The 12,018-nt window shown below is 34.5% G+C and overlaps 1 protein-coding gene across 1 annotated transcript; it reads right to left on the reverse strand.

The window, feature by feature from the left end:
• Window positions 1-9,549: 9,549 nt before the first annotated feature.
• Window positions 9,550-10,509, reverse strand: LOC142832834 (C1GALT1-specific chaperone 1-like). The gene has a single exon (XM_075943604.1). It carries the CDS (start codon window positions 10,507-10,509, stop codon window positions 9,550-9,552), a length of 960 nt encoding a protein of 319 aa, XP_075799719.1.
• Window positions 10,510-12,018: the final 1,509 nt, after the last annotated feature.

The raw sequence follows: 12,018 nt of genomic DNA on the forward strand, positions 1-12,018 counted from the left end.
GGTCACCTTACACTTGTGTGACAAAAATTGTGTGATATTGAGAGTATCAATTCAGGCACTACATATACAACAAAGAAAAGCTATAAAATTAGGGGATGAAAGTAAAATTCAATATTGTAGTGTGAGATAGATCATATTCACATACCTATGACTATAATATACCATTACAATCGTTCCACATTATATTTAGTTACCATTACTAATAACTTACTATTCATGATTTATAAACTAACCTTTGTCATACATATGGTATTTTTTCTCATAATAAACACACCACTAAATGTAGGGTTTGAGAATATCTGAAGTTTTGGGTAACCTTTATGGATAATGGAATTTATATCAAGTGTTTAGAAGAGTTTACTGTAAACTCAAAATATGCAAAGCCCAAAGGGTGCTAGGAAAGTTATACTTTTAAGAGAGAAGTTATTATGTGAAATATTAATGATAAAAAGTTCAGTTCTCTAAGGTAAATATGAAAATGATGACATAATTATTTATTCAACCTGCTTACAGATACTTTAGAACATTTTTAAGAATGCTCCAGTTTGTTTGTGTCATTAATCTCCTATAAATTCCACCTTCCAATGCTTTAGCATGCTTTCCAAACTCAAATTCAAAGCTAAAACAACTGAAATATTACATTTTCTCATTATTTCCAACCCTGTCATATCATTTTTTTGGTATAGTACTTGATGATAAATAGCATCATAAATGAAATTGCATGCTATAAAGTATCATAATAGAATAAATAAAACAGAGAACTCTGTGGTGGCTTCATTTTATTTTCCTTGAGCCATTAACCAAGCATTGCCATTATCTTCGGTGACAGAAATGGGTGATGACAAAAGACCTGCATTTCCAGATGCTGAACTGAAATCACAGCCTAGGAAACAAGCAGAATTTTACAGTTTTATTTGAAACTATACAGAGATTTATTCTGCTTTTTCTGGGTGTGTCAGAAGCATTTTAATATCTAGCAAGATGAGGAATGTAGTAGCTTCATAGCTTAGTTTTCATGCTAAAAGCTAAATGAAGCCTAGGAAAGTTTTATTATTTCAAACCCTTGCCTTTTACAGACATGCCTGAAGCAAAGCTCATGATGGCAATGAATTTGGTAAAGGAAGTGCTAAATGCTGAAAAGTTTCTAAGAAGAAGGGGAAAAGAAATATTGCACACCAAAGGAACATGGCTTAATAGCATAAAGAAGAAGGAAGCCTTGGGAATGGAATCTGATACAAGGTAGTGTAATGGGTGGAATAACGGATGTCAAAGGATGGGATGAAGAGGAAAAGATTTATCTTGAAGTCAAGTTGAAGCTATTGGAATGCTCTGAGCATGATAGACACACATTAACATTGGAATTTTAGAATAAATTGTCATTCAAATGCAGGAGCCCCTAGGTAATTTAAAGCTTGAAGGTCATTTGTGGTATCCTATTGGTAAGAAATCCTGTCATCATGTATTAAGGCTTAGGAGCACTAGAAAGTGAAGGTGGTGGTCACAATAATAATTGTTTCAGGGCAGTGTTTAGTTTAGGGTCATAAGGCTCACTTTTATTTTTCTTTCAGAAGCTTTCTTTCCTGACTTGGGGTGGAATAGCAACTGGTAAAGAAATTAACATTTTAACTTTCAATGTTTGCGTTTTCCAAAATATCTAACTGAACTAAAAATAAGCTTCCTTCATATTAGATCAGCCCTTTGCTTTTACAATTTAATCAAAGTCCCTTAATTGAACTGTGGCAAAGCCTTTAGACCAATATCTAAATATATTGATACTCCATGCCAAGCATAAGATCTTGCACTTGTAAAATTTATAATAAATATTAAACTGAGGTTTGTATAAATTATTTAATGGGTGTATTAAATTGATCATAGTGAACATCTTCTCATAACCATGGGAGTAAGGATTCTGAGACTAAATTCTAACCATACATAAACCAGGTCACATTAAAGGGACATAAGAACATATATTCATTTCTAAGACTAGACATATGTCTTAATTAATTTTTTTTTATTTTTTGGTAATATTTATTCCCTACAAATAGTATAGGTACAACATATATGCATTATATGAAGCTAAACTAAATATTATGTAGGTTAAAAATAAGAATTGGAGCTGGTTATAGTGATATGACCTTGAGGTATCAACTACTCAGGAAGCTAATGACTGCATGATCACTTCTGTACAGAAGTACAATTCAAGTTTAGGAGGTAAACTGGTATATTATCTTCTAAATTCTAAATTAACATTAAATAATCAAACTACAATCACTTCGGGTTGATTGCAACCTGCCTTACAGATAGGAGGGTATAATTAGTGACTCCTACGTCCATATCAATGGCTATCAGACAAATAAGCAATTGATCCCAAGAAATTGGGATTCCCTAACCTATTTCAAGTCTGGAGTAATTGGAAGGGGACCTTGTTTTGTGTGGGAAAAGGTTTATACTAATCAGATAATCTTTCAGAAAATATAGGTCCAGACAATGAGGGCTTTAAGATTATCCCCAACATATCCAGACAAGGATGATTTAACTCAGGATTACTCTTGCTTTCTTCTTAAACCGAAACTTTTGCCAGAAACTGAAGATGGCCTTTGAATTTGATCAAATGTTGCTATATTGAATAAATCTTAACTTTTTTTTTTCACTATTAAGTTGACTCTATTTTTCTTAGTAATGATATGTGGCTGAGTTTGGCTTTGTTATGGCTGCCAGAGCACATGCTCTGACCACAATGACTCTAGTAACACAATAAAGAGTTTGCTATTAAAATAGACAATCAAGAAAGCAAGCAAACAAACAAAAAAGGGAAATAGACAGGGATGTAAGAAGGGACAAAAGGAACAGTAGAGGCAAAATAGGAAAAAAGTAACAAGGAAAGGAATGAAAGAAGCATGAAAGACAAGACAGGAAGATTAGAAAAGAATGGTGAAGCAGGAATGTAAAAAAGAAAGAAATGTGAAGTGAAGCAAAAACACAATGACAAAGCTAAATTGAGAATTACTTTACCAGTTTCTATTCCACACAAACACATGCCTTCATGTGTTTCAATGTGCTTAGCAGAAACAGAGATGCTCTACTCCTTCATACCTTATATACACTATATTCTTATGCTCAATCATTAGGGCCCTCTGATAGATCAAAAGACATTATTGAAACACTGAGGAAAAAACCTTCCTTCCTGTTTCCAGTTGTTATTTTCACAGAAATGAATAATTAATACAAAATAGTAACAGACAAAATTTTCATTGTCTGTGGAATTATATACCAGTATGGACTAAATGATTGTTCCCTCCAACCTTATCTGTGTGTTGAAACTCTAATCCCCAATGTGATATTATTTTTAGATGAAAACTTTATAAACTAAGTGATTTTATGTGAAATTACAAGAATAGATACTACCAGGGGAAATGGGGGAAGGGAAGGGAAATGGGAGGAGGGGAGGAGGTGAAAATTTGTGATAATAATAATAAATTAAAATGTATATATATATATATATAACCAAAATAAAAAATTAAGAATGAAAAATAAAGAACAAAAAAATTTAAAAAAAGCAAGGCTAGATTAGTAGAAAACACTTTTGAGCATTCAACTGATAGGGCGAGGTGTAATAAACAAAATCATATTCAATTCTAATTCCGTAAAACAAATTTCAGATTAGCATGAAACGTATCCAGTATACTGAAATACAGAAATCAAGGAAGCATCCCTACTTATTTCAGTGTATAAATTATTTGGAGCATATTCATTAAACTCTTTCTTGTCTTATCAGTGTTAAAAAATAGTATTTAGGCATGAAGAAATCCAAAACTGATTTTTTTCATCTCTTCTTGTTAGGTTATAAAACACTTAATAAAGAAACCATGTATATGAGTGATGAAAAAATGTTAATATAGAATTATGTAAAACAGACACAAAAGGACAACAGCATAGTGGGGATAGAATATGACTTAAGAGAAGACCTGATTAGTCTTGAGAGTAAATGTTAAATGAATCTATGATTAGATATCATTGAATATTTCATTTTTATTAAATATAATTGTAACTGTGTTCAATGACTAGCTAAAGGTACTTAAAGTGTGTTAAAAGTACATTATATTTAGATAAAAATGGATAAAGCTTCATTTTATATCTCCTGCATATTCTCAATACTATACTAAAAACTGATGGGAAGGATAGTGACTCATTCAGCTTAACTAGATCCATAACCCATTAAAAATTAAAAATTTAAGTCCTGAAGTTAGTGAATACACAAGACTGTAATTTAATAAGTAAAAACTATGATATTCTATATTTATTGTGCAGATTCAGAAAAATTTTAAATCAAAATACCACATATTATCTCGTGGCTATCTACAAACTATATTTCAAAAGTACGTATGAGCAGAAGAAAAAATGAGAATATAATACTCGACACAATACTGAAAAGCAGTCACAGTAATAGCAGAAACATTAAGTTCAGCTGTAAATTCACAGTTTTGGAATTAATATAGTATTAGCCAAAAATGGTGACAAAGCTCATGGGAAAAAACATAGAATTAGAAACTGATTATCAAATAATGATAATTTGTCTTTTAAAATAAAGAAAAATTATTTCAACAGAGAGAGAATTCAAAAAATATATTGGAACAACTGGATACTCAACAAGAAAAGAACAAAAAGGAAGGGAGGCAGAAAGAAATGAAGGGAGTGAGAAATAAAAAGAAAAATGAAAACAACACAGCTATATTTTGGAGCTGCATTTTCTCACATATACATACACACTCATATCACAGACTTAAATGTATTGCCTAAAACTATAAAAGTTCTTGAATAAGATGGGAGCAAAACTAATTAACCTTGTGTTTGGTGATAAGAATTTTAGATATGTCACCAAAATAGGGTATATGAAACTCAGTAAGTTAGGGTTCTTTGAAGTTATTTTTTCTTGTTTACACATTAAGTGATTAATTTAAAAGCAGACCAGAGCCTGGGAGAAAACACTCAGGTAGATATATATCTGATCAAAGACTCATATCTCCGAATTACAAACAACTGACAAAAGTTAGCAATAAAGCAGAAAGTCCACTTTTTTTTCTAAAGCAACCACTAAGTTTTGACAAGTTTATAAATTTGTAGAAGCTGTCAGAACAGATTTCATAATATCAGTGACTCAAAACAGAAAATTCAGTTATTGATAATTCCATGGTGTCACATCCGTATTCAAGTCCTAGGAAATCTGCTTCATTCTGGGGCTTCTGAGACAATCAGTTTAATGGACTTGACATTAATATTCTTCAATCTTTGGCTTCTAGAAGCATTACGCTGTTTTTACCTTTTGCTTTGCTTATCCTAATGTTCATGTTTATGTTTAAATTTCCCCTTTTCTGAAGATACCATCCAGTTTGGAGTAGGAGTCCATTCTTATCAATAATCTCAAGTATCTAACAATGACCTTATTTCCAGATAAAGTTTCAAAGTGAGATACTGGAGATAAGTACTTTAGGATGTGAACTCTTAGGGGCGATGATTCAACCAACCACTGATATCTGATCTTTAGACAATGGCAATGGGTTTCTGATCCTACTGCACGCACTGGCTTTGTGGGAGCCTAGGCAGGTTGGATGCTCAACTTACTAGACCTGGATGGAGGTGGGGGTTCCCTGGACTTCCCACAGGACAGGGAACCCTGATTGCTTTTCGGGCTGGGGGGAGACTTAATTGGGGGAGGGGGAGGGAAATGGGAGGCGGTGGCGGGGAAGAGACAGAAATCTTTAATAAATAAATAAATTTAAAAAAAAAAAGATAATATATTTGAAATTAAACATATTTTAAAAAATCATTCAAAATTCTACACAGAAAAGTGAATTAACAGTGAATACCATCATATACTTTCTGGGATGACTAAAAGCAGAGATCACAGTAAATATCACTGAGCCTGTAAAGCTGCCAGACCTTCCATTATTTATATTTGGGAGAGCAAAATGATGTAGGCTCAATGAGAGACAATTAATTCTTACGAACCTACAGAGAGTATTGTACACTAACATAGAGTAGGTTCACATGCACACTCTCAAACACATACCCTAAGATAAATGTTTCTATTACTTACCCAAACAATTTTGTAAGATTGGGAGTTGTTGAATATGTGGACTGTGGTATATGCATTCAATAGAATATATTCACATTCCTTAGTAAAACACCTAACAAGGCAGAAGCATGCATAGAACAGAAAGCCAATGAATCTTGCAAACCAAAACTATATGATTTAAATTACTATTCTTGAGTAAGCAGAAAAGAATGAATTAGTGGATCAGCATAAAATTTATACTAGTAATATTTTTTGGTATGATGCAATAGATACATGCTATTTCACATCATCAAAATCCTTAAGTGCCCTGCATATAAAATGTAAGCTACCCATAAAGCAAAAATTCAGTTTATTCTTTATTGGGTATTTATTAAGTCTACAAAATAAAAATTATTTATTTGTACAGCTTTCTTTTCTCATTTTACATTTTATTACACCTTTTCTTATCTCCAAAGAAAGAAAGTTTCTAGCAAAGATAATAGAAAAATGATGCAGCCGTGTGATGAATATTGAAGTTTAAGTTTTCGTCTTCATATCTTCTTTTACCCTTGATCACTGGACAAGACACACAGAATGGGAAAATTTCCTTGTCTGAAATTGTGCAACCTGTGGTTTGAATATTTTAATATCCATTTCATTTTACAGTAATTAATTGAAGAAATAGCTTTGGAACCTTACTAAAATGCATTTTTAACTATTTTGGCCACTATGTTCAGTAACATAATTTTATAGTTTGTGTCTTCAATAATATATACACTCTTTTTTAATAAACAGTAGATAGGTCATAATCATTGTCTTTGGGAAAGTTATAATTGACTATATTCTACTTAACAATATGTCTGTCAAAATACATAAGATATTCAGAAAGTTTCCAAATAATAAATAATCTTAAAAGTAATAAATATTAGATAAAGTGACAGTTTAGATGGATGGCTGATAAATTTACTAGTCTACCAATCTGCACCTTGAGAATTTTAAAGATCATTCTGATCATCCTATGACTCCAAATTTGTTTATGACTTGTGAATTATTGGCTAAGTGGAAAATACAATAAAAAATAGAATTCATGAGAAGATTAATGACTACTGGATACTAAAAACATTTCAGAATATATGAGACTGGAGTTGAGGTGTCAAAAATAAATTTATGCATTTGACAAAAGAAGAAAAGTATATGAGAGTTACTGGAATATTAACAAACAAACAATACGGGCACAGATAGGAGTATTAAGCCAACAGGAGCACCAAAAGAAAAATCTATTCATGCCAACTGTCAGGAGAATTCCACCACATTGCATTGCTACGTGAAGGACACTACGGAAATTTATCGCTCTCCTTCCAATCTTCCTTGCAAAATAGAATAATAGAAGGACTGATTATATAATATTAATTATATAATAGCTAATTTTTACATGAAAAGAAATTTCTAGCTTCTAGGATGTTCTTAAAAAGGAATTTAATTTTAGTTTACGGTAGTCATGCCATCTAGGTCTGTTCTCCCTCGTGTCTTTCCAGTAATGTGGGAATTTGAGGACAATCTTCATAAAGTATAAGGGTGACATCTATGTATTTCATTTACAGATGAAGTTTCCTAAGTAAGTTTTTTTGTGCTTTGTTAAAGCATTTCAATAAGACAATTCTCTTGAACTTTTATTAATTTTAAATTTTTAATGATTTTAGTGCCAGCTTAATTCTAAGGATAGGACTCCCTGACATACCTCTCTTTATATGCTCATAAGTCAACATGTTTCAAATAGCTTAACACTGTAAAATATAGCCTTGCTTTAACTTAAAGATAATTCAGAATTTTTTAAGTAAATAATTAAACCTGAATTCATTTATTAGAGTTATTTGTTTTCTTTCCCTCTCACAGTACCATATGAAATACATCAAATAAAATTTAAGGGAACATATTAATAGTATATATCAATTTAAGATTATTGCTTCAGTCAAAGGCCTTAGCATAATATCTTATAAATCATAGAACTTTGATATGTAGCTTAATGACTTTTAAAATACTGAGATATCCTTGCATAGTTTATTGTCTCTGACAAATTTTTCGTGCATATTTATGTGAAAATTTGGATATAATCTGTATAACATGATTTTTTTTTCCTAAGGTTTATCTGAAAGGATCCATAGCCAACGTCTAATTTCAGAATTCAAACAAGGCTGAGAGGTGCATCATCACTTTAAAAAATGCAGATAAATTATAGGTAGCTTTGTTAAATATGTCATTTTATAACTGGAATGTTATTAAGTGGATACTGCCAGGGTCTTTGTGGGATGTCCTTTTTTTTTCCTCTCTCTCTCTCTCTCTCTCTCTCTCTCTCTCTCTCTCTCTCTCTCACACACACACACACACACACACACACACACACACACACACACGGTTTCACTGTATTGTATATTCCTGGCTGTCTTGGAACTCACTACTCACTATGTAGACCATGCTGGTCTCAAACTCACAGAAATCCTCCCACCTCTTCCTCCCAAGTGCCCAGATTAATGGCATGTACCATCACTGGTCAGTTTAATTAAGACTTTTTTTTAAAGTATTTTGTTAGGCATAAATTCACAGTTAAAATTTTATTTACATGTTTGGAAACTAAAGACATAAAACTTTAAAGGTGAATACACAAAAGTTTCCCATGTATTTTACTGTTTATAGTTTAATATGCATCAAATAAATAAATTTATAAATGTTTTTCACGAATTCTAATTGGTCTTAATAATAAAAACTTGGAGTCAGATATTAGCAGGAGAAAGCTAAAAGATCAGAGATACAGAGCAGCCAGTCACTAGTGAACTCTACTCAGACCGAAAATCTGATCCTGTCTCTAGGAAATGTAAGACCGAATGCTCTGAGCTCCTGTCTCCTTCTGCCTTATATTCCTCTTTCCATCCCGCCATATCAGTCCAGTCTCCATCTCTCTAGTGTTGGGATTAAAGGCATGTGATCCCAAGTCCTGCAATCAAAGGTGGGAGCTCTGTCTCTCTTAAATCTGTATCAGTCTAGTGTAGACTTGTCTTCCTCTGCCTCCAAGTGCTGGGATTAAAGGATGTGTCACCATTACCTGCCCTCTGTGGCTAGCTCTAACTAGTAGTGGCTTAGCTCTGCAGATTTTTAGAGACAGGGTTGCCCTTTCAGTCTGAGGTAGAGGTAAGAACTAGTGCCTCGTTTCTCTGCTTCTCTGATCTTCAGGCAAGATTTGTTAAATCACAAACAAAGTATCACCATATAAATGCATCCTTTATTTGAACTCTTGCTATTATTAAAGCTTTTATCTACAACACGTACAAATTTTACAAGTGCGTTAAGGGAAAATAACACATTATCCAAGGATATAAATTGAACTTCAGTGTGTAGTAACACAATATGATTAGACCAGGAAAGAGGCACTCTCCTGTGTTGGTTATATTAATTTTTTTGCAGCCACTAGGGCTGCTGTAGTTATCAAATACAGGCTCTTATTTTCAGTCGTTGTCAGAACCGTTTGGAGGTAAAAAAACCAAAGCATCATTGAAAAAATGTCCAAATGCCCTAAGACGGTACACCCCGTATATCATCACATGCATCTCATGAGGAGTCAGTCTACTGAAAGTGATGGCCATGTCAGAACAGCATCCTTCCACTATATCGTTCGGATAGTCAGTAATTGCCTCTTTAATAAACATCCCAATAGTTTTGGTATTAAATAAATTTTTTCCTTCCTCGTCTTCAGCATTTTCTGCCAACACTCCCTCATATCTCAGGCAGTGTGCTAGCAACAGATCTTCAGACATCCTCCAGATCCCTCTTTCCTCTTCCGGACACTCACTTGGACTGACAGTGAGAAGTCTGTTGAATCTTTTCATTGATTCTATACTTAAGACAACTCCTCCGTCCACACTCACATATTCATGGCTTCCGGAAAGTTCAGTGTGACCTAGATAGAAAGGTTGTGATGGATCTTTTCTTAATAAAAAATACTTTAAGTTTTCGATCACAGCAAATGTGGTGGGATATGCAAGAAAGAACCAGTTATACTGGTCTTTGTATGTATTAAAGGCATATAGTGAAGCTTGTTTCATCATCAACCAGGTGTCAGTCTCATTCACCGTTACTGACTCGAGCACCTCAACATATTCAGAACTGAAGAACTCTGCTTTATCGCAGTGTTTGGCCCAAGTCTCCTTCACTGCAGCCCACAAACTCACATCTTGAGGTGTGACAAGAATGATACAGTAAACCCGGATGCTGTTACTAAGTTCCACGCGTTCAGCTTCTGACATTTTCAAGACATCTTCTTTGTTAGGAGCTTGCAGGTGGTGATGTTCGTGGTGGGGCATCCTGTTTCTGTGACCTAGCCTAATGTGTCCAAGCATCGTGATCAAGGCAAAGACGGTACTTCCGAGCATCACACCCTTCAAAAACGGGCTGCATTCAGAAATCATCTTTCTGAGGCTAAAATGGCTTAGCGGTAGAAAGCACAGCCACCTATGGTTTTCTGCTCAAATCCAAGCTATTCCCTTATACTACTGACCTGACAGCAATCGATGTGATTGGTACCCCTAGCGTTGGGTCTCTAAGGAGATGGCAATGTAGGAAGTTGTGGTCTTAAAAGTACGGACAGCCTGAAGGGACAAAGGAGTTTTGCTCATCGCCGTCATTCAGGAGCCGTTTTCTAACTAGGACACCAAAGGACTCTTGAAAACTACCAGGGTATCTGGGCTCTTTGACCCTAGCAAATAACCATAGCACTCTGTGTAGTTACAATAAGTAGCTAAAACCAGAATAAACTCGCTGCTGCAAGTTCAACCACAAAAGCCCAGTTATTTGCCTAAATAACTAACAAAGTTATGGGGTAGGAGCAGTGGTAAGGGTATGTAACAATCCACCATGTCTTCAGGGCACCAACATGAGCTTCACTAAGGTTTTAGTTTATTTTTTCTTTTCTTTAAATTTTTTGCAGAAAAGGATATTAAAGCAAAGCAAAAGTAATCTATAACTGAAAAAGAGAAGCAAGAGATTCAATCGATCTCCTGCAAAGACAGAATTCCATTTCTAGGCTCCCACAAAGCCAGTACGTACGTGCAGTAGGATCAAAAACTCATTGCCATTGTTCTTGAGTTCTCAGTAGTCCTCATTGTCCGCTATGTTCAGAGAGTCTGGTTTTATCCCATGCTTCTTCAGACCCAGGCCAGCTGGCCTTGGTGAGTTCCCAATAGAACACCCCATTGTCTCAGTGTGTGGGTGCACCCCTCGCGGTCCTGGGTTCCTTGCTCGTGCTCTCTCTCCTTCTGCTCCTGATTTGGACCTTGAGATTTCTGTCCGGTGCTCCAATGTGGGTCTCTGTCTCTGTCTCCTTTCATTGAGCCTAGGCAGTTTGGATGCTCACCTTACTAGACCTGGATGGAGGTGGGTGGTCCTTGGACTTCCCACAGGGTAGGGAACCCTGATTACTCTTCGGGCTGAAGAGGGAGGGGGACTTGCTTGGGGGAGGGGGAGGGAAATGGGAGGCAGTGGCGGGGAGGAGGCAGAAATCTTAAATAAATAAATAAATAAATAAATAAATAAATAAATAAATAAAAGAATTCCATTTCTATATTCACCTAAAACAATGAAGAAAGACATGTGTTACCATGTGCATACTTAATAGTGTGCATTTTTAATAGTAAGAGTTTGCTATGTACTTTTTCTGTCTTATTTCCCTTTTCCTCCGTAAGCTTTGCCTGCCCAAGGCCCTTTGCATATTCTAGACACTGTTCTGACAATGAACTTTTCTAGCATGACTGACTAGATGTGATTTTGTAGCTAATAGGATACATCTTCTCACCATTTGCTCCTAGTTTTCTGAGAAAAGTTTGCCTGCTCTTCCATAATAATATGAATAGTCTGTGCTGTACCCATATTTATGGTATATAGATTCCATATTAGTATATTGAACACAGATATACCCAGAC

This window comes from Microtus pennsylvanicus, chromosome 12, assembly GCF_037038515.1.
Source record: "Microtus pennsylvanicus isolate mMicPen1 chromosome 12, mMicPen1.hap1, whole genome shotgun sequence".
NCBI lineage: Eukaryota > Metazoa > Chordata > Mammalia > Rodentia > Cricetidae > Microtus > Microtus pennsylvanicus.